The 24534-nt window shown below is 35.5% G+C and overlaps 1 protein-coding gene across 1 annotated transcript in view; it reads right to left on the reverse strand.

Moving 5' to 3' along the window:
* LOC118746482 (Down syndrome cell adhesion molecule-like protein Dscam2) overlaps nucleotides 1-19011 on the reverse strand; it is a 139357-nt gene extending 120346 nt beyond the window's left edge. The window contains exons 1-2 of the mRNA XM_036480330.1: nucleotides 18885-19011; nucleotides 18235-18379 (exon numbers count right to left, since the gene is read on the reverse strand). Of these exons, the coding sequence (XP_036336223.1) occupies nucleotides 18235-18379; nucleotides 18885-19011 (272 nt within the window). The remainder of the gene's footprint in view (nucleotides 1-18234; nucleotides 18380-18884) is intronic.
* Between the last annotated feature and the right edge of the window lie 5523 nt (nucleotides 19012-24534).

Raw genomic sequence — 24534 nt, forward strand, 5'->3', positions numbered from 1 at the left:
ATAAATACTTGCAGAGTGGAAAAAGAATATGTCTTCGGACGAGAGGGCTTGAAGCTACTCACGATAAAAACCGATTTTATTTATGCATCGGTTTGAACGGTCTAATGAAAATGCGCAATAATTTTTTATGAAATAGGAGCAGAAAATATGTCATATCGTACACGGCGTATGAGTAATGGTCGGATTATGGTAAGTTAACGTAACTTACGGCTCTCTCTTAAAAATTCTGTTAAATTGGTGGCAATGCAAACTTAAAATGTGCTGACCTATATTATTGTGGATATAATAGTATAGAGGGTACAAAACCCGTTGCAAAGGTATTTGTAACTAGTTTTTCATATAAGTTTTAACTTTAGGGTTTAGAAACACTTAAGCAATAATACGAAAAAATTAAAACAGGTTATATGTATATTAAAAATTATAAAAAAACCACGATTTCGAGCTACTAAAAGCTTATTTTGACAGATAAAAAAGTCACATCCCACTGAGCGACCACAAAGCTCTTAAAGGAAAAGGCCTAAGCTTTCATTTGAGCGATAAAATATCCCTTTTTGAAAAAATTAAAAAAAAAACATGTTTGATTTAAAAAAAAATTGTATTTTAATTTTAAATGTCAAAAATCAAAAACTTCCAACTTCGAGAGTCCTTGACTTATCCTGTTGAAATTTTCTGCCATAACTACTATTCATTGGGAGTAAAATTGGAGAAAATTTCATCCCGATCGAAATACATGGATTTCAAAAGTTGCGTTACTTGAGGTGAAATCCCGCACCTTCTTTGGCACTTTTTTTGAATGAAGAATTTACGCGTACCATTAAAATCCGTGCGGTTTCGACAATTTATTACAATTTCTTTCGGTGTAACCATTATGTGTATGTATTCAGCGCAACAAATAAATCTTGAAAGCCAACTGCTTCAACAATGCCACCAATGCACCAACTATAAGCACAACAACCATAAAAACACTAATACAACAGCAAACTTTTTTAAGATCATCGCTGTAACGTAGCTGCAAGAAATAAATGGAAATTTCAATTTACAGTATGCGTAAATACAATGTAAAATCATGAAAAACTTAAGAAAAAAAGGTGAGCAGGGCGGTGCAGGAAGCAGAAATTAAAAATTGCAATAAAACCTCTGAAATTCTTAAGCACACAGTTTCCCTTTTTCGCTTTTATCCACAGTGAGCTACTCCAGTTGCGACCAAGAATAGCGTTAACGAGCGAAGTGCAGTGTAGTTGGAGCAACAAAGCATCCAGAATTGACGCAGCTCGACGCAGCCGACCACTTCATTGCATCGGCAACATTATGAAGATGCAATGGAAGAAATAGAGCGGTAGAAGTATTCATACATACTTACATACATACATATATACTACAGTACATACAAATGAATATACATATGTATGTATGGAAGTATGTATATAAAACGGTATCGGTAAGCATGCAGGAGTGCACGAGTGAGGTACGAATGAGAGAAGTTGCAATGTAAGCAGCCGCCAAGAGTTTGACGGTAGTTAAAACAAAATATCAGAAGTTTCTATTGAAAAATGAAGTGCAAAAGTACGCCATGAGTAGCAGGTTGAAAATGAGTTGGGGAAAAAAGCTGAAGAAGCAAAACAATCAGCAATTTAATGATTCCTTTGAAGGCGGCTACTGCGGCCTACTGGGCAAAAATGAACAGGCGGGAAACAGGAGTTTCAGAGCCATCTACGCTATCAGCCAGTCAGCCAGCTAGAAAGCAGTAAGGCACGCGAAATTTTCAAGCTGGAAAATAAAATAAAATGCAGTAAATAAGCAGCAGCAGATTGAAGCGGAAGCCGAGTACAATGACGGTAGCGCGGAGCCAAGAAAAGGGAATGAGGTCCAGCGTTGAGTAATCAAGCAAAGCTCAAGTGGTGCACTGATGCTGAACATTATGATGTTATTAAGAATGCTGATGGAGGAGTTACTAAAGTTGTTGTTGTTGTTGTTGTTGTTTTTGTTGTACGAGTAGGAGCTGGTGTTGATGACTGGCGCATTTGCAAAGCTCAGCCTAACGATCGCTCAGTAAATTGGGACTTTCCCAAACGCCCTACTAACTAAAGCAGTGTATATTAGTAGGCACGTAATATATACATATGTATGTATGTATTTATATATCTTGTGTGTTGAAAATTATAAAGAGAAAATAAATATGAATGGCTATGCACATCTCGAATTAAAAAACAGTGCCATAAAATAATGTAATTGCAAATGAGAAGACTGCTATGGACGCGCAAACTCATTGGCCAGTTGAAATCATTAGAAAAGTAATTCCAAAGCCATAGAAATTTATGAAAACATAAACAGATTACAACAAAAGGCAAAAGGCCTGTTAATTTACATATATATGTACATACATACATATGTACATATATGACTCTAGCATACTGTGTAAGGTGGTATAGATTTCACCATAAATGGAAAAATTTGGCTCTAAATAAATATTTTAAGGCAGTGAATAAGTTACTAGGGTACAAGTTTAGCATACAAAAAATAATAATTAAAATAATTAAAAAAATTAAAGACGAGACTTAATTCCCTCCTTAATAGTACAAAAAATATTATCCAGTAGTCCTTTTTCCATTACCGATCAATTCAATTATAACAAGGTGTAATGTATAAAATTGCATAATTTTGGAATCAAAAAAAAATATATATATTATTGCATATTTTCATTTGACCATTCGCAGCTTGTTTTTGCTCTGTTCGGCACCGCTTCATGTGTGTAGTACGTACGCGTAAAGGACGTTTACATGTATTGAGACTATCCTCATTTTCGAGCTTGACTCCCTAATCTGCAACTAAGAAAACGGATTAACCGTACAAAACTCCTCCCTCATAACCTCAGATTAAAGCGATCACTTTTCGGTGTCCAACCTGGTTTTATAAACTTTATTTGCGAAGAAGAGAAGGAAAGTAAATGTGAAAGTAAACAAAACTGGATGGTAGCGAGGAAAAGAAATTTTTAAAGATATTTTTAATAGAATATTAAGGTAAAATATATTTAAATTGCTTGGAGCGGGTCTTCGCTAGTTCACTTTTTTTCTTTGACGAATTTCTGAGTATCTTCATACATATAAATATGAACACTTGGTTTAAATTTAGTAACTATGTTTGCTTGTTCCTTTCTTGCAAATTTGTCAGACGGTTTTCACCTATATCAATGTGGACGGGGTCCTAATTGAGGTTTGGTGATATAGATGACAGTCCAATCCAGTTCTTTAATATAACAGTCTGTGCAATATAAAAAAATAAGGCATCTTTACTCTTGAAATGCGAGTAGCTCAAGCTCATGTTGAGATTCTGCAGCAAATAAATATTTTATCAGGCAACAAATGCTTATTACTTAGAAAACAATAACTAAGAGCTTATAAATATTTTTGCATGAAACTGTTCTTGCTCTCATACCGTACATTTTTATATGTATTTGCTAGCCAAAATCAACCTAAACCAGATATTGAACTAAAGCTTACTGCGGTTGTACTTACTTACAATTCTGCAAATATTTCTAAAGTTCTATAGCTAATATATAGATTTCAAATTCTTTGTTTAACAGCTAACAGCATTTAAAATTCATACAATATCTATGTTCTGTATTCATAGTTGTTTATCTTTAACCATCCAACCAACCGTTCATGCAGCTGCAAAAGCTGAGTAGCTTTATGCCACTTCATAGTTTTTATTTGATTGTTTTCGCAACTTGCCTCAGGCAAAAGACTGGATAATTGCTAAAGTTGCAAAGGAAAAATTCCTCTAGGATAAATAAAAGTTACGCCGGGATTTCGTACCATACAAAATACGCGTAGTAGAATATAAACTACATTAAGTGAAAAGTAGTTGTGAAAATTCTTGAATCAAGTTGTAGAGTGAAAGTTAACTGATTTTAGAAATAGGTTTAAACTGAAAAAATTCTTGGCGCAACAAAAACATGAAAAACTATGACTTCAAAGTTTAATCTGAGCACGGAAGTGCTAATCTCACCGGAAATGTTTTTCATGCGTGTGTTTTTTGTACTAAAGTGTATCTTCTCTTACAATGACGCTCACTTGCCCATTGCAGTTGACAGGGTAATTACAAATAGAACCAAACTGAGGTATTTAGAGAGAAGATGAAAAAATCGGTATAGTATTTAATTAGCGTAGATTAGTAAAGGCGGGAGATGCCGGCTACAGGTTCGGGTACTGGTTTTCATTATTTCCCCGGAAAAATAAAATGTCAGAACCCCAAGTGTTTTTTTTTTTTCAAACGACACTAACTTTGGCTGTTGCAAGTGAGAGATTAACAGAAGCGGCTAGTTATAGGTTATAGATCATTTAAGAATGAGAGTGCATCTTGCATACAACACAGAAAGCCGAGTGGTACTAAGCGAAGAAATACGGGACGAAGCTTTTCCCATGGACTCGACTGCAAAGTTACTACAAAACTTACCGTCAATGAAAAGCGGCAAAAATATTTGCTCAATTTTGTTCAAAATATTAGTTGAAAAATTCGTTATTATTTGAATATTTTTAGATATCTTGTTTGCAGCAGCGTCATGAAGCTGAAAAGTGAAAGCAAAATTTCAAAATCAAAAACTGCTTTGCTTTTAGCTTTAATGCTAACTACACACGAGGAAATCATTGAAGCAACCAGGGCATGTTGCTGCGACCGTTGCCTCGTGTGTAGCATTCCTGGAGAAACAAATTATCAATTGATTAAAATAACAAACTTCTAGTTAGCTTTTTGCGGGATTTCGACTTACTTTTAATTAGCTATGATAAAACTAACTTTAAGTTAGGTGTAAACTTGTGCAGGAGTCATGCAGACGTTATCGGGAGTTTGTTTTCTTTAATAATGTAACTACATATAACCAAATTATGTGTTGAGAGAAATATATTTAGCTGACTTTTTTCTGGGTGTAGGTCGTCGAACTCAATAAAAATAAATGACGAGCTACCTCACATGCGGACCACACTGATGTCTAGCGAGTGACCTAAAATTATAATCTTACGATTTTTTTGAGGATAGTATAAGTCCTCTACTCCAGATGTATGCATGTATATATTATAACGGAGAAAACCATTCCGTTTCCTTTGTCGAACTTGGTCAGGCGTGCTTAGATGCTTATGGAACCAATCAAGCAGTCATTCAAGAAATATTAATTAAAACATTTAATAAAAGGATGTATGCATGTATGTGTAACTGTTATGGCTACTTTGAGTTTAAAGCACATAACAATTATTAGCTCGGCTTACACTTATAAGCCGCCTAACCACCTGCACTCAATATATTACTCATATTTCAATTTCAGGCTCAACATGACGGCTATTGCACAGCTCTTTCGCTTAATGCATACATACATATTTTCCTATTCATTAATGCATCCTTTCTGTTAACTTTAGCTACCTCGCACACAGAAATGCATGTATGTATGTATGTACATACATTTAACAGCCAACTAGGCGCGCTTTCTCATTATATGCAAGAGTCCAATGAATAAATGAATGGTTGAATGAATAAATGTAAGTACGTACAAACATAAATTAGGGCGAGTCAATTTTTTTTGACTATAGGCATATAGCTTAGAAGGATTCTACGTATGGCTCTAAGCAAAAAATGGTGAACAAGCTATATACCAAAAATGGCATTTGACCCTCTCAATTTTTTAAATAAAAATCAGTGTATTATAATTTTTTCTTAACGAATTTAATTTTTCATTTAAAAAAATTTCTTTTTTCTTTATACAATATACTGCTTTTTCTTTTGAAAATTGAGAGGGTCAAACGTCATTTTTGGTATGTAGTTTGTTCGCGATTTTTGCTTAGAATTAATCGTAGAATTTTAAATTTCTATACACTTTCTTCGAAAATTTTGCTCCGAACAAATTACTCCGCCCTAATGTATATACTTATGTAGTACATAGGTATAAAGGTATGCGTGTATGTACACATGCACATATTTTGTACTGGGCAATTTAAACGGTAAGCGATGAGAAAATATAGAAAAAACGTAGAGGCAGAAAAACAAATCACAGCAATAAGCCATAAAAGTAAATAAGCGAGCGGATAATTAACGTTATGGCAGCAGCTAAGCACTGAAGGCAAGGCAAGATTGTTGAGCGGATAAAAAACAGGTGGCAGGTTAATATTCTCGACGTCTAAAGGCAAGTATGAAGGTATTAACGAATGGCGTGTATGTATGTAGACTTAGCTATAAACATATGCACATCAATGTTGCCAGATTCACAGTTTTAACTACATATTACAGTTTTTTAGAAAAGCTTGCAGTTGTTTAAATTACCTGCTAGTACAAATTAAAGTTTTTTCGAAATTTCAAATTTGAAGGAATAAAAAAAAATCAATTGAAAAATTTTTAAACTACCACGTTTCTATAAATCGACTAAAAAGCAGAACATAATTTTTCTTACACCCACAGAATTTGTCTTGTGAATAAAGCGGGAAATAAACTAGAAATGCCTGCACTCTCTGGTATTTTGAAAACTAAATTGGAGGCATTGGAGCAAATGATCAAAAGAATTTGGAACGGAATTTCATTAAAACAAAATGTGATTTAACTATTCCATTTTAGAAGGTCTATTTTGGTTTAGTTAAGTAAAATTTAAACGTTTTATGTTATTTTATTTTAAATTAATATTTTTTTTGTTATTTGTGTTTAATAAAACTAAAATTTTTTTTTAGCTCTCTTCGTTTATAAAGGTTACAGTGTTTTGTTGCAAAACATAGTTTTTTCCGAAAATTTACAATTTTTTGAAAAAAAATCTGGCTACACTGAATGTAACAATTGATAATGCAACGAACTTTGTAACCACCAATACCATTTCCAATTGGTTGTAAATAAAGCGCAAAAGCTGTGGAAATTAATTTAAAGCGCATATTATATTAAATCCACTATAGGATTACTTTTATGACCACAACGCTTTGCTAAAGGAGAGCACATAGCGTTGGCATTCAATGAAATACTTAGATTGTAGCCGACTGTGTGCGAGCCAGGTCTGTGAAGAAGAGAAGTCGTTTTGTGAATTGTAAAGCATTTGCATTATTAAATTCAGTAGCAGTTAGTGTGGGGGAGGGGGACAAAAAAGTGTGAAAAAATAAAAAAAAATCTTAGAAATTGCAAACGCCTGGCAACAGTATGTAAATGCAGCAGTAAGAACAATATGAAATATGCACGCGAATGCACACATAAATACATACACTTACCACATAGATTTGTACATATGAATACGTGCACGCATTAGCCACGAACTTTATTCTGCGAAATTTAATTTAATTTAACATTTTTTCTAACCTCAAAAGTTTTCTGCAAAAAGCAGCTGTACTGCATAGCATAGAAAGGGCTTAAGCTAAAGCATTTTCTCCATAAACTGGCAAGTACGGCATGTAAAGTAAATCGAGTACGTGTTTGGCGTGCATAGCAGACTTTTTCTTAATTATTTTACTCAAATAAAAATTTGACTAAAAGTTTTCTTGCAGGCTTTCGAAGAAATCGAATTGAATTTGGCCACGCAAATCAGTAGCGTTTCTGGACAATTTTATTTAAGCTAAGAAAAAACGTTAACTAGCAGTAAAATTCTGCACTCCAAATTAAATTTTAAGAGGTTTTACATGTGGATTAAAACTCTCGGCTTAGCGGCTTACTTCACCTGCAACGGGTCTTCTGGAAAACAAGCGCGCATTGTCGCCCTATTTACCTCATGTCATCAGACCGATTCTAACCCATAGTGCCGCAGTCTGGTGAAAAGCTCTAAATAAAAAGAGCAAAAAAGTGGTCGAGTATCACATCTCATGATCTTACACCTGCCACTGCTGCACATTTCCTTCATGGTGTGGCTGAAAAGGATCCATCACACTTAGCGAAGCCAATATGTGGAAATCAACCGAATTAGAACACGCGCACAGTGCGAAATTTTCGTCTGATTTTGCTAAAAAATGGCCGGGAGAGTAAATTTTTACCGATTTGTATAATTTTTGTTTAATAAGTGGAACGGAGTTTAGAATAGTTTGTCTAAGACCGAATTTAAAAAGGACTTGAATTTTTATCAGCATAATGTGAAAGTAGAGTTTTTTTTTTTTAAACCATCAAACTATAGGAAATATTTTATTGTTGACGAATTTCAAATTTTAAGGTTTTTGGAAGTGGTCTTTTATCCGAACGATAAATAAAAGTATTTTTTTTTTTTAAATTACCCTTCCAGCAATTTTTTAACAAAATGATTCGAAAATTTTCCACTATGGCGCGGTGGAACCCGATTAAATAAACAGAGACTGACTTAAAGGAATGAAAATTTAACTAAATATTTAGAAGCCCGAATTCACTACATTACGCTGATTTGGGACTTCAATGCAAGGATACTTAAATACAGTCATGTGAGCAATAATACAGTTTTGGCAATTTTTCTCTTGCTTATTTAATGCTTATGATTTTTTTTTTATAAAAAATAGAGCTTATTATCCAACAAAAACCTTATAAGTCCAAGTTTCAAACTTTTTAGAAAAATTAGGAAAATTCAACAAAAATTTTACTACAACACCAAACTGTTTATTAAGAATTTTTCGAAAAATTTTAAGTACGTACACAGTTTTATAACGCGTTCAATTTTAGCTTAAGAAAGTGCAACTTTCAAGTGGTTAAGAGTTCGCGTTATTATTTCCTTGCCTACCAAAAAAAATTCGAACATAATTTGTACGCAAGAAAATGCGTGACACCTTCAGCAAAAAAAAAAAGAAATTATCAAAAATTATAAAACTGCGTACTTAGAAATTTTCTAAAAAATTTTAATAAAAAGTTTGTGGTTTTTGTGAAATTTTGTTGAATTTTTCCAATTTTTCTACAAAGTTTGGAATTGTGGGAATAACTATATGGGTTTGTTATATGATGAGCTTTATTTGAAGCGTGAATGTGGTCATTTCCGAAATAGCTATCGCTTCTACCATTTTTTCAAATTATTGTTGCTTTCCAACAATAAGTTTTCACTAAAAGCTCATAAAAATTGTTGAATATAATTGTTATAAGGCCATAAAAAAAATCAAAAAACAAAGTTTCCAATTTATTTTATTTAATTTTTGAATTTGTCAAGGCTGCTTCGAAACTTTTCGGTCTCTATCAGTATAAGTCGAGATTTCGTATTTCAATCGAGACTTTTCGGGGGATTTCGTGTTTTCGTTCTTTTCGCAGTTTTTTTGGGATTTTTCTGTACATTGCGGTTCATCGCGAACTTTCAGGTATTTACTGCAAGCAACTACCATGAAAATTTCTTGCTAATATTATTGCTTTAAAGCAAACATCCAAAATTAGCAGATTTTTTGCTCGAAAAACAAAATGTCAAAACTCAATTAAAACTGTTTGCTCTTTATAATAAAACGTGCAATACAATTGTACCATCCCTAATAAGCACACATGCTTATAGTGCGAATCGGAGGGCGTAACTACTTACGATTTTTTAATTAACCGTTTACCATGCTACTCACACTTCTCGCTTATTTGTGCAGTTACCAGCGCATAAGTTTTAATTAAAATTATTTCTCTCGTTTTTATTCCCATATTTGTTTTTTGTTTTTTCTTTTTTGCTGCCTCAGTTACTTGTACCACTTTTTGTTTACGTTTTTTGTTTTCAGTGTTGTTGTTGTTATTGAAGCGACCACCATCACCTTCATGGCCATCAACGGTGCCATTTTACCAATGTGCTGCAGCTGGTGCCATATTCTTTGGCTGTACTTTGGCTGGCATTTGTTGTAATACTTGTAGAAGTGCGCGAGCCGCCGCACAGTGGGCTGTAATCAGAAAGTCTCTCTTTTAAATAAACCAGACTCAATCCTAAGAGGTCGCTCGATTCTTCTGTTCCTGTTAATAAGTGTTAGATATGTATCAAAAAAATGTTTTAAACAAAATTATAGGATTCCTCCAAAACGCGAAAAATTTGCACAAGCAAACGTGAAATGTTATAAAAAAATTCACCAAAAATAAATATTCCTTAGTTTTTTTGAAAAATTTTCGAAATACAATATTAAGCCTGATAAATTCTTATATAACAAAGTGCAAATTTCAAGTCGTTAAGAAATAGCGTTGATTTTTAATAAATTTTTTTGCCTACATTTCGAGCACACCGTCAGTAAAAAAAAGTATAAAAGTGCAGATCTAAAACTTGTGTATAACATTTCACATTTTTCTTTTGCATTTTTTTTCTTTGTTTTGGGAAAATCCTATAATTTTTTCACCAAAAAATAAAAAATTAATCGGTTAAGAATTTGAGGCTATATGCTATTTTTAACTTTACTTTTTTTTTTATTTAAGCCCACTGTGCGCCGTCGCTTCGCTTCCCACAAGGATGCTGGGCTTCCACCCGCTACCATCGAAATTCCGCGCTTTCTCGCTTTTAATGCTACACTCCACCATATTACGCCACAACGGGCTGGTTGTTATTTAATGCTGCCGGGATTTGTGTACTATTGGCTGGCTGGCTTGTTAGTAAATTGTTGTTGTTATGGTTGTTGTACTGTTGCTATTTTTCCCCTTGTATACAGGCTATGTATTCCCTGCTTTCCCAGCTTGTTTTCAAGCAAGTTTTCGCCACCTCGTTGAACAGTGCAATGTGGCAGGGAAAACATACTCGTACACATAAAAAATATATACGAAATAGGTACTATATATATAAAAAACAAAGCATATACATATGTACAATATATATATATGTACATGCATATGTATGTATTTCAGTTTATTTACATAGATACATATGTATGTCTGTTTATAGAAATAAGTTTCCATTGACGTTCCGAGGTATATAAAAAGTGCTTTATAACTTTTCCACAACACTTTTTAATGATTAAGTTTTTTGTTTTGTTTTTGTTTTTTTTTTCATTTACTTATTTGTTCTCTCTATTCTCTTTTCACTTGCTTTGGAGTGGCTTTTTCCAACTGCAGCTATGAAGCTCATATACATATGTATTTGTTTTAGTTTTGGCTGCTATGGCTGTGCACAGCATGTAATGACATTGCACATTGCAAATCATTGCGACTGCATCTGTAGACAATGAATTCTGACAGGAACAGCGTTTGGCGCACAAACACACTCGCACAAACTCGCATAGCGATTAGTAAGTAAGGATGCGAAGACGTAAGCAGGCAACAGCGACCGGCAACAGGCAATAAACAACAACAGCAGCAGCCAGCAGTGGCATAGCCATAGACAAAGTAGCAACAAGCACAGCTTTAAACCGCAAGTAGCCGACATATAACGGGTGATTTTTTTGAGGTTAGGATTTTCATGCATTAGTATTTGACAGATCACGTGGGATTTCAGACATGGTGTCAAAGAGAAAGATGCTCAGTATGCTTTGAAATTTCATCATGAATAGACTTACTAACGAGCAACGCTTGCAAATCATTGAATTTTATTACCAAAATCAGTGTTCGGTTCGAAATGTGTTTCGCGCTTTACGTCCGATTTATGGTCTACATAATCGACCAAGTGAGCAAACAATTAATGCGATTGTGACCAAGTTTCGCACTCAGTTTACTTTATTGGACATTAAACCAACCACACGAATGCGTACAGTGCGTACAGAAGAGAATATTGCGTCTGTTTCTGAGAGTGTTGCTGAAGACCGTGAAATGTCGATTCGTCGCCGTTCGCAGCAATTGGGTTTGTGTTATTCGACCACATGGAAGATTTTACGCAAAGATCTTGGTGTAAAACCGTATAAAATACAGCTCGTGCAAGAACTGAAGCCGAACGATCTGCCACAACGTCGAATTTTCAGTGAATGGGCCCTAGAAAAGTTGGCAGAAAATCCGCTTTTTTTATCGACAAATTTTGTTCAGCGATGAGGCTCATTTCTGGTTGAATGGCTTCGTAAATAAGCAAAATTGCCGCATTTGGAGTGAAGAGCAACCAGAAGCCGTTCAAGAACTGCCCATGCATCCCGAAAAATGCACTGTTTGGTGTGGTTTGTACGCTGGTGGAATCATTGGACCGTATTTTTTCAAAGATGCTGTTGGACGCAACGTTACGGTGAATGGCGATCGCTATCGTTCGATGCTAACAAACTTTTTGTTGCCAAAAATGGAAGAACTGAACTTGGTTGACATGTGGTTTCAACAAGATGGCGCTACATGCCACACAGCTCGCGATTCTATGGCCATTTTGAGGGAAAACTTCGGAGAACAATTCATCTCAAGAAATGGACCGGTAAGTTGGCCACCAAGATCATGCGATTTGACGCCTTTAGACTATTTTTTGTGGGGCTACGTCAAGTCTAAAGTCTACAGAAATAAGCCAGCAACTATTCCAGCTTTGGAAGACAACATTTCCGAAGAAATTCGGGCTATTCCGGCCGAAATGCTCGAAAAAGTTGCCCAAAATTGGACTTTCCGAATGGACCACCTAAGACGCAGCCGCGGTCAACATTTAAATGAAATTATCTTCAAAAAGTAAATGTCATGGACCAATCTAACGTTTCAAATAAAGAACCGATGAGATTTTGCAAATTTTATGCGTTTTTTTTAAAAAAAAAAGTTATCAAGCTCTTAAAAAATCACCCGTTACATGCATATGTATGCACAATGCATATATACACACACATGCACACTACGCCGCAAGTTACAGCGCCCTCAAGTATACTTGTAGCTTTAAATTTTTTTCGCGGCATGCTAAAGGGAGTCTAGCGATTGCGCCATATTAATGTCGAAAAATGCGCTAGGGTACTCTTACAGACAGTCTAGCGTGTATTGTTACACGTTAGTTTTTATGTACATATGTATGTATGTTTATGTAGACATGTAATTAAAGTCCAATATTCTGCATATTCCAACGCACAGAAGTGGGTTAGGGTCGCCTGAGAGAGACTGCATGATTTCTTATTTGCTTGCTCATTTAGCGCAAAATACTTAAATGAAGATGAAGTTTAAATCCGAATTAATATGCGCAAGGACATTGAACTACAATAAATTGCATAAGAGTTGCAAATAACGACGAGAATACAGCTTGACTTGCCGCTATAGCATTCAGATATTAAAGCAAAGCAAAATGGGATATTAGTATAAATGAATACGAACCGGATTGACTCGGGTTTTAACCGACCAGGGGCTGTTGCCTAGGCATTTGAACCCTGCTTTGTTGAACGGCTATTTCTAAACATTGGTGATCCTTTGATCAGCACCTCGCAGTATGATTGCTGCGCAATCTTCTGGTTGGGGCTAGCAAAAAGACCGCGAACCGGAAACCTACTTCGGCTGTGCATATCAGAAAAATTCCATCCGACATCCATCTTGGTTATTTGCAATACCTGCAACGGACGGAGCCACCTTTAAACCTGTTCGGGCCTTAGGTCAAAACAGGGAGCGAAGTCAAATTACAACCACAGCCTCCATGTTTTTCCACAACTTTCACAATACAACGGCACCTCCTGATTACCGGGGCATTCACAACTCCACCTAGCAACGTAACCCCCTTCCTGTTTAAACCCAACTTTAATTCGGTTCCCATCAGCGCAAACGAGGACCTACCAGCAGCTATTGGTACCTCACACCGTCTGCCCCAGAATATACCGGAATAAAATATCCAGCGATCGCTGGATTGCTATGGGCCTACTAAGGAGCATTTTTCTGATTGCGCCCCATCCGCCAATGCACAGATGACTACACCGCGCCTAATTGTAGAGCTCTGTAGCTGCAATCTTCGCCGGCCAAGCACAACTATCAGGCAGCAACCCAAACAGCTTGTCAACCACAAGAAGCACCTGACTGTCGACACCAAATATCCCTTACCCACCGCATTGCTGAAAGTCTCCAAGGCATGCAAAGATATCCAAATCAATTGCATGTACTACAAAGTAAAATCGAGTAGAAACCGTCTTCGAGAGTGGACATGGAATTTGGACAGCAGCTATCCAAGAGATGAAGTGGCATAGCAACTTAACGCTGTCGTTGCACCGATAAAATTGTAATGGCTTAGCATTCATTACATAGCACGACGTTTAGCTATCTGGTCAGACGATGTCGAGCTCGAAATATCTTATATATAATACTGCCGCCTGCTACCAATCAAGATATCACCCTGGTATAGGTGCGCTCCTCAGTGGTGAAATCCGTATGATAGTGGGTTATTTTATCGCTCACCACGATCTTCGGCATGCAAGCGTGTCAAGCGATCTAACGCGAATTTCATTGGCAGAGAAGATAGCCGCTTCGTCTTCCTCGAGTAGCTCGTTTGACATATTAACTGCATGCGCAGTATGATATTCTATTTTTTGGCAAACACCAAGCCATTTTCCTATTCTCACATAATCATCTTGATGACTTTACTTCTGCGGATCATGGCTGCGCTAAATTTGCCGAAAGCAACTTTACCGCTCTTCACTGCAGTGGAAACTCGATTCATTCTGTTCGCTTGCTTGGCAGAAATCCCCCAAAATCTCTGGGCTGAAGCGGCTGTATTGGCAAGCAAGCGTAACTATATTCGCCGGGTCGTTCCCGTAGATACACGCGATCTAAATTTTGAGACTCGACAACTGATAAAACACCACAATTAGAAAAAAGGAAAAGAACCCTTAAGAATGCTTAAGCAGAAGTTACTGAATGAAAAGAGGCGCGAATGGTGTTAGTTTCTCATTTCATGAAAGTTCAAACCACCCTTTACCGCTAGAAAAAAAGTTCTAACTAAAAAAAAAACAAAATCTGACATTTGAAATTCGAATTTAAGGAATTAATCATTTCAACCCGATTTCAATGGATACCCATCTTTTAGTAATTCATTTAACTTATTAAGACCCAATTTCAGACAACCTATTTAAGTAGAAACTGTTGGTTATCTTCAACAATTCATTTTCAGATCATATATTTAATCTGCGCTTAAATGGCCAATACTGGCTATCTAAATATGATATATGCAACCCTGTGTTTGTACCAAACAACCAAGATTGATATGTAAGTTGTTTTGGCAAGATGCCAAACAACAATCAGCTGTTCAGCACAAAATGTAAAAAAACAAACAAATGCAAAAACAATTTCAAGGAATAAACAACAGAGTGGCCACTTGTTTGGCATATTAAAAAAAATTTTAAAAATGGATCTGAAACACAACGAAAGCTTAATGGCATTTAAATCGCAATCCAAAATTAAACTCAAGAGCGGTTTGGATATTTAGTTGAAATTGGCACTAAGTAATTTTAATTTAATTTTTTCAACTGCTGGAAATCCTCTTCAAGCACGTCAAAAAATTCTAGCTGTTCAAACTAAAGATTTCTTAACACTGTTTCGTGAGACGTACATATTTTAATATTTTCATATACATAACTTGTATGTTGAAGTTAACTTAATTCGACTTTTCAAACAGGTGGCAACCCTCTTCAAAATATTTTCAACTACTACCCTCTTAGACCTGTTCCATCTGGCACACATATGGTGATACAATTCTCCGTTAATTAAATTTTAATAGTATTTTTTAAACAGGTGGCAACCCTCCTACATGTAGTTCAGAAATACTGCTTGTTCAAAACTATTTTGGTTGATATCCACTTAGAAAGAATTTATTAATGGCTTAAAATAATTATACCCGAGCGCACTTGAGCCTAAGGCTTATTATAACTTTGTACACATAGCATGCATATGTTTGTAACGGGCAAAACGAATCGAGATATAGACAAATGTATGAACAAATGATCAGAAAAAAGGGGAAATCGATTAAACCATGTCTGTCTGTCCGTCCGTCTGTCCGTCCGTCTGTGCATACGATAACTCGAGTAAAAATCGAGATATCTTAACGAAACTTGGTATGTATACTTCTTTTCAGCGGACGGATGCTGTTGAAAATGGGCAAAATCGGACAATAACCACGCCTACGTCCCATAGGACGGTAATTAAGAGAAATACGAAATTTTCGATAAATCAGTAAATATTAAAGCTAATTTATTCAAAAATGATGCCTGCAATAACTCTCTAGCAAAAAATACGTTTGTGATAAAATTATGGAAAATCGGCGTGGTACCGCCCACTTATGATCACATATATGTATCTCGGTAACCGTTCTACCAATTTGTACCAAACTCGGTATGGTTATGGTGCTTGCCACATAAAAGCAAACCGTTGAAAATTATTAAAATCGGACCAAAATTACGCCCACTTTGCATATAACAGTAAATTTCAAAAACGCCTGAATATTTGGAAATTTAAGGACGCTAATTCACTCAAAAGTGATACTAAAAAAATCCCTTGAAAAGAAGTAATGTTATTATGGATTTTTGGGAAAATGGACATGATACCGCCCACATATGACTATATAAGTTTATCTCATTATGTCTAACTGAACGTTCTACCATATAGCAGTGGTTTTTGGAAAGCTGAAAAAACTATATTTAATACTTACGCCGGGTATTTAATGTTCGGCTTCGCCCGAACTTAGACTTTTTTACTTGTTTTATTTAAATTTTTACTGGTGGCAACCCTTTTCGAAGAAGTAAAATCTTATTGCACATCTACAGGCCAAGCCTTTTAATCTGACAAGCCTTTAATATGAAAATCCAATGAACGTGGCAGATCTGTTGACTTGGACAAAAATTCTCTTTGCGTACTAAACTATATCGTTGCCTGGGTAAAAGTTTGTCGTGTGTTGCCTTCGGCAGGTTTTGGGAAATCGCGATTGAAAGTCGGAAAGAAATTTCTCAAATACGCGAATATAGATTTTCTTCAAAGTCTCGGAGAATGTTCAAAGTTTATTTTTAATTATCTTTTAGCTCATGAAGGATTTTATTTGGGGAAATTTTGATCGTATGCTACATTCAATATATCAGCAATTTACTTACCTTGTATAACATACGACAAAATGTGAAAAAATTTTTTACTATACCATAATTTGTACTCAATACCGCGGAAACTAAGGGAGATATCCCAAAATGGAAAACTCCATTTGAAATCTCTTGATTAGTTTGAATGCATTACTAACTAAATTTTTACTAAATTACCGATAAAATTTTAGTCAGTATCTCGGAAACTAACGGAGATTTTCGAAACCTGATTGCACCAATCGAAAGATCTTATTTTAAGCTATGTAACTTCATTTGGAACTAAAACTCGTTAAACTGGCTTTTAAACAAGCGGCGATATAGAGATGATCGATTCGTCTTTAGCTCCGTTAAAATGCTCGAAAATCTTTTAAAATTTGATTGATATAGAATCCGAAATATAAGATTTCGGAAAACTTTACTCACTACTCAAAAGTAAAAAATTTTTCTGGTTTTCCAAAAATAGAATCCATTTTTCTTTATAACTGAACCAATTTCTCCAAAAGAACCGTCGTTTCTTCCCTCAACTTAGGAGAGTGGGGGGCTTCAGCTATCAGATATTTGTCGGAAATATTGTATCCGCGATTTCGAGTTTTAAATTTTCATGATCATAGTCGTAATCAACAACCCCAAAAGCTCCCGAGTAACAAGTTTCGAGTATATTTGATGATTACTTCGCTTCCAGCTGCAACTACATACAAACATACATAATAATAGTTCTCTCCCCTAATACGAATGCTTTAGTTTTCCTACATCCGAAATGAGGTCTTTGATATATAGCAGCCTGGAAACGCACATATGTACATATTTGAAAATATACACACACATGCATCATACCTAGATACATGTAGTAAGTATAAGTGTAAAAGCACTCACACATTCACGTCGCATGAATATACCCTGCAAAAAATGCGACTAATCCGGGATGACTCCGGGAGCAATCTCAAAGGAACATGCGACTAATACCACATTTGATCTCTTTATATGGAATGAACTGTTCGCTTTTGTTCGAGCATGTCCTATGAAGAGACTAATTGTTCACCTTTATACCCGAACGGGTATAAAAAGCGACTATTCACTTTTAAAAAATAAAAATAAAAATTTGCGCCAGCTGAGATTCGAACCGGGGTGCTCAGTTTTGTTAGGCGAATACTCTCTCTGTGTGCCAACGCCGCACATGAAATTTCATTTACTCAGTGCGTACATATAATTAAATCGTTAATAGTACCCGTTAGAGATGAGTCGGGGACTAATTGATCTCCAATTATACCCATAAGGGATGAGTCGAGACTAATTAACCTCCATTAGTACCCGAATGAGACTAGTTGGGACTAATTAATACCCAATTGTACCCGATTGAGAGTAATCCCGGAATACTCTCTTTAGAGATTAGTCGCACAATTTTTTGCAGGGATCTTTCAACAAGTTCAATTACCTTCCGTTTGATGGCAGTGGAAATCCGTCCAATGTCCATGAAATTTGCGGTGTTGGATTTCCGGCTGCTGAGCATTTCAAGCTCACAGCCGGTCCCGGCTGCAGTGTTTGTTCGATGAAGCTGTACAGCAGTACTGGCGGTGCATCTACAATGAAAAGGTAAAAAAAGGCAAAGCATCAAAAAAATTGTTTGTATGAAAAATTGTGAAAAATATAGAAAATAGCGCAGACAAGTGAATGAGCGGCAAAAGTGAATGGGTGAGCGAATGACTGAGTGCAAATGAATGAATGCAGTGATTGTGAATGACAGAGCGGTACAACAACAAGGTTATGCATGCAAAGCGCATGCAAAAAAATATAATATAATATTTACATATTTGCATATAATATTTAACTTTGCTTTATTTACGTTCATTTATTTGTTTTCACGCTTGGCTTGAACTTATATATACATACATACATATACACATACATAAGTCAATTATAGGGTGTGGATATTAAAATGAATTTACATATATCTAATACCCTTTCGGAATCTTGGGGAGCTTTTTAATAAACGTTAGTGGTTTGTTGTTAGATATACATTGAACACAAAAAAAATTATTATTTTTGTAGGAGCATGGTTCCAAAATTATGCTTCTCCCAATATACCACGTCTATGGGAGGTGCCATAAACACGCTTGATCTTGCGTAGAATAGTTCTCTCGAAAGCACCCAACGCCTTCTCATCGTTGTTCAACATCGTCCACGTTTCTGCGCTATATAGAAGATCAGGCATGACGATAGACTTCTAGAGCGTAATTTTTGTTCATCGAGGGAATTGTCTACCGAGCTCAAAGTAGCAACAGTAATTCTTCGCTTGATCTCCAAGCTGACGCTATAGGTAGTATCTATGCCTGGTCCTAGGTAGACAAAGTCCTTCTTTACTTCAAACCAACAGTGACTTTTGCCCCGAAACGCGTCGACTCTTTATATGTTGCCAGGGGGTTTTTTTTATTGTCTACATTCACCGCCAAACCAACCTCTTTAACTTGTTTTTCTAAACTGGAAAATACTGCGGTAGAGTATCTTCCGTCTATCACAATATTATCTATTTGATTTTTCGTTCTTTTATCAGGAGACACCCAACTGGCTTTTTGGATGTTTCGATGCTGGTGTCTGGTACTATTAGCTACCATGTTCCGTGCCGTGGCAAAGTCGATCAGCCTCCCTCCTCTGTCGAAGGTGTTGTTGTGAAGGCTGAATTTTCCGAATGTTGGACCAAAAATGCCTTCCTTACCCACCCTGGTGTTAGAAGTTGCCCGGCTCAGCGCCACTAAGTTATTTGCAATCGTATGCTGCGAACGCCGCATTATACTAAAGCCAGCCTTTCGACATAAGTTACTATTTCATACGAACACAGAGATATTTCCTCTAAGCGCTCGTAGAACTGCTCTTTAGTTTCATCATCCTTCTCCTCCGTCGGGTCGTGCGCACAAATGAAGCTCAGGTTGTTTAATTGAACTTTGATGCGGATCATGGCGAATCGTTCATTGATGGTAGTGAACCTGGAGACAAGCTGATAAGCAGAGATTTTTGCTATAAAATTGTCACCGTGAAAAATTGCTATATTTTTGAATTAAAAAAATTGGCCTTTTCATTTGTTTTATTTATTGAGGGCAAGCATACTTTAATTTAAAAACATCTGCTTTTGTTACCTTCGAATTGACTCTACTGTAGTCTTATTTCTGTAACACCCTGTACTACAAGAATAAGTCAACTTGTTTTAGTTTTTTTCAACGCCACCGATTTCGAATTTGTCATCTCTTTGATTACTGCATATACATATATAAATGTATATATATTAAAAAGTACACATTTATTTATAAATATACTGCCATTTCAGCTACTTTGATTTATTCGCATTTATTTTGAGCTGCAAAAAAAAGATTCTGCAAATTTGCATGTCTCTTCAGAGCCAATTTAAATAGCTGCTTGGTTACCAATCAAGAGAATTGACCAGCTCAATTATCGATAATTTTGATGAAAAGAAATAGGTAAAATTATACAACTACAATTAAATTTAATGCATGCTAGTTTCTGAATAAGAGAAAAGTTTTTTGCTATTAATTATTTATATTTTATGAATTTTATTTGATATGCAAATATGCAAAATATCTGCACACCCTTTTTGACTGTATCGTCACTAGACACGAATAAAGGCGCAAGCTCAAAAGTTGACCCGAAAAAAGACGCATAAGAAAAACTTCAGCGAAGAAAGGCGTCTAAATCTTGTCGACGGCGAAGGAAGACGCGTAAGTCTTTCTTCTTTAAGACAAAATGTACAGAAGCAACCACAATCGGCTGGACTGGAGCTAACGCACCACCCATTTCCCTTGCTGCAGAAAAAACTCACAACGAAGGCACATAACCGTAGCAATATTGATACATAGGTTAGCTATCAACAGATACGGGAAGTTCAAAGACCCACAAAAATATAGGGGGCCTAGTTAAGGTGCAAGAGTACAATCTACAAGAGAATTCAATAAATCTGGTTTTAAAAATTTAATTGAAAATGAAATGAAAATTAATAGATTGCTTAGAGGAAAAGTCTACCGCTAAGTCTTAGCAACGGCACCAAAAAAAGAAGTAATCAAAGGACCATAGACGTCATAGATGAAAGTAATAAAGAAGACAGGATTCTGAGGTACCAATTGAAGTGGGCCAAACTGATATCGCCAAAAGTAGAGCTACAGTTTAATCAGGAGAACTCGTATCCGCCCTAAACTTCCTCCTATCTTTTCACATGCCGTTGAATTTACTCGAATAGTCCCAAGAACCGAATAGGAAACGTTGTTGAACTATCTGTTTAATGGATGAAATCTATATTGTATGAAACGTATTAGTAATTACTATTTACTCATCACTGAATTGGCTGAAAAATCCTGGCCAGGACATTTTTAACTAATATTCAAAAATGATTTTTTTTTTAATTTTGCACTCATTTTTTTAATGAACAAATTATAAACCGACCGAAAGTATAAGCTCTATTGAATATGAAAATGTTGGGCTGTCTGTAATTTTAATAGCCTACTTATTGGGTTGGCAGGTATAAACAGGTAGGTTAAGTTAGGTTACTGTTAACTCACTTAGACATTATTTAGAGTTACCACCTTACACAAATTCTTTGAACTGTAACAATAGGTTTTCTATTTTAAACTAAGGGAAGCGCTGGCTGCTCACAACAAAGTTCCGCAGGCAGCTGATGTCCATTCCGTAGAGCTTTTCGGGAGTGTTGATGAAATGTGCACCGAGTTGCTTAAACCGTAGCCTAGCGAATGCCGGACAACTGAGAAGGAAGTGCTGAGATGATTCCACCTTGTCTTCCAGACAGCTGTGGCAGTAGGGATCCTTGACCATATTAAGTCGCATTGCGTGGTTTCCTTAAGAATAATGTCCGGTTACTACATCTGTAAGAACCGAGAGCTGTTGCTTAGCCAACTGCAGTAGCTCCCTTGACCGTCTGCGGTCAACAACCAACCAGGAAAACCTTGCAACTTTGCATGTCGGGGTTTTTGCCCAGCACTAGCTTAACCGACCGTAAGCTCATTTGTCTAGTAGTAGGCTGCAGACTGACAACGGGGCTCCTATGCTCTCCGAGGTGTAGGTCTCGAGGGCGACCTGCCTATGAAACATCATTTTTGAATATTTAATAAAAAATATTCTGGCCAGAATTTTTTCAGCCAATCCACTCGCGAAATATTTCCAAGCACGTATGTATATTTCATATTTCAAAAGTAGTGACACAACTCAAAGTTTGGTATGTTTGAAATTATGCAGTCAAAATGCACATAGAGCTTGTATTTACCTTTCAGCAAAAGCTGGAGCCAATTTTCATTATAATTACGTTCAGAAATAGTTTCGCATTTTCTGACGAACGTGTAATTTTGAGTTGTTTCACTTTTGAAGATTGTGTGCTATATGGGTGAAGGTCGTTTCTTATTCGGATCTTGTACTAGAATAACTTATTTTTTAACAGACAAAGTTTCCTTTGAAACTAACTGCGGTGCATTTTTTCTAAGTCTGTAAGCAAGTGGACAGCTCTCGAGTATAGGCCAAACTTCGCATTTTCGCTTGTTCATGTAGGGATATTTAAAAAATCTGAGCTGATATAGCAATTGAGAGTTCAGATTTAACCCAAAGTATATTAGAACGGTTTAGCTCAGAAAAGTTTTCTCGTTGATTGGTTTAATGGGATGCTTCTATGTACAATCATAGTGCTAAACTATACTGAAACAAGTAATTTTTAAGCAAAAAACAAAACCGATTTCAATTCTCATATAAAAATTTACGAGTACCGTTAATTTTTTAATGGGATTTTTAAGGGACCACCTCTGAGACACTACCTTTCCGATGCAAAAATAATTATCGAAATCGGTTAACGTGGTTCAAAGTTATGCGGTAACATACATAAAATAAAATAAAATAAAAATAAAAATAAAAAAATAAATATTCCGACGAACTGATAACCTCCTCCTTTTTTGGAAGTCGGTTAAAAACATTCGGACCTCGTTCGTGTTTTCAGAACTTTCGTTAAAATTTCAAAAATTCTGTATACATATATTTCAGTACTGTCAAGCTATAAATTTACCAAGCAGGTGTTACGTAACTTAAAGTATAGGCAGCTTATTGAATAGCAAAGATTTTCGCAGAGCTATTATGTGGTTAGCTGATTCACCGTTTACCACATCCGTTATGCTTTCGAAAGCTTAATTACCACTACACCTAGCGCAATTTATTGGCAACTACCAGCTGCCGAAAGCCACTTATTTGGCCAATGACCTCTATATGACCTTACACAAGTGCAAAACTGCTGTTGTGCACAGCAATCTCAGAGTGGAAATGCACGGGCATATAATTGTATTGGCGAGTGTGTTGTACAAATTTATGTTGACGATAGTATATAATGGTATATACTTATTACCCGCGCATGTGTGTACATTAGGGTGGTAAAAAAGTTTGATTTTTAATGCCCTCACCCCTTAGGATCATTGTTGCCAGAACTTTTGCCAAAAACCAGATAGCTGAATTGTTGCAACTAAAAATCAAATTTTTTATTTGAATAAATCACAAGTAGAATGACTAGTAAATTCATTAAATTCTGTACTCCGTAAGGAAAATTTCAAGTTTTGAAATAACACCAAAAATGCCGAAACGCATAAACATGATTTTGAATCGTAGATTACGGCTAGAACTTTTATTAAAAAACAGCTCTTTAACAGTTATTTTTTTACCCTTATTGAATTACTCCTTAAATAACAGTTATTTCTGATTTTTATTTTATAAACCAGAATTAACAATTATTTTTGATTTTTATCTAAGCAATCTGCAAATAACTGTTATCTTTTATTTGAATTATATGTCTTAGATAATACTTATAGAAGACCGTTTTTATAAAAGTCATAAATAAGAATGAGTCAGTGATTTTTCTTCTAATAATCTTAAAAGTCAAAATTTTTGATTCTTGTGAAGACCATAGTAAATTCAAACACATTACTTATATAAGGCTTAAAGTAAAGGGGAATATGTAGATGAAGAAAATGATAAACATAAAAGTAAAAACAGAGATAAATGTAATGAAAAAGATGAGGATGAGGATACCGATAAAAGTAAAGATGAAGACAGAGGAAGAAAGATTAAAATAAAGGTATTTATAGAGAAAAAATATAAATAGAGTCAGAGAGACTGAACCTGGGAACTATTTTGGGATTTTAGAGATTTTCGGGATTCTCGGGACTTATCGATATAATAATATTAATAATATTTGTATCGGTTTTTTTATCGACATATTTGTTATCGATATTCTTATCGATTTTGTTATCGCTTTTGTTATCGATATTTTTACCGATTTTGTTGTCGATATTTTGTCGGTTTTGTTATCGATATTTTTATCGAACTTCTAATCGATTTTCCTACTAATAATATTATCGGTTTCGCTATTGAAATTTGTATCGTCCTTGTCGATATGTTAATCGGTTTGTTATCGATATTTTGTTGTATTGCATAATATTGTATAATAATAATAATAATAATAAATATTGTATAACTGCGTTTTTGATTTTTCTCTCTGACGTCAGGATTTGTTATACCTTTCATGAGCATGAAATGGTATTATAACTTTGGTCCGATGTTTGTAAGTACCAGAACAAAAAGAGATAGACCCATGAAAATGTATACTTATATGATCAGAACGTCGAGCTGAGTTGATTTAGCCATGTCCGTCTGTCCGTCTGTCCGTCTGTCTGTCTGTTTGTATGCAATC

This window comes from Rhagoletis pomonella, unplaced genomic scaffold (genome assembly GCF_013731165.1).
Source record: "Rhagoletis pomonella isolate Grant_MI unplaced genomic scaffold, Rhpom_1.0 Rhpom_scaffold_00010, whole genome shotgun sequence".
In the NCBI taxonomy this organism is placed as follows: domain Eukaryota; kingdom Metazoa; phylum Arthropoda; class Insecta; order Diptera; family Tephritidae; genus Rhagoletis; species Rhagoletis pomonella.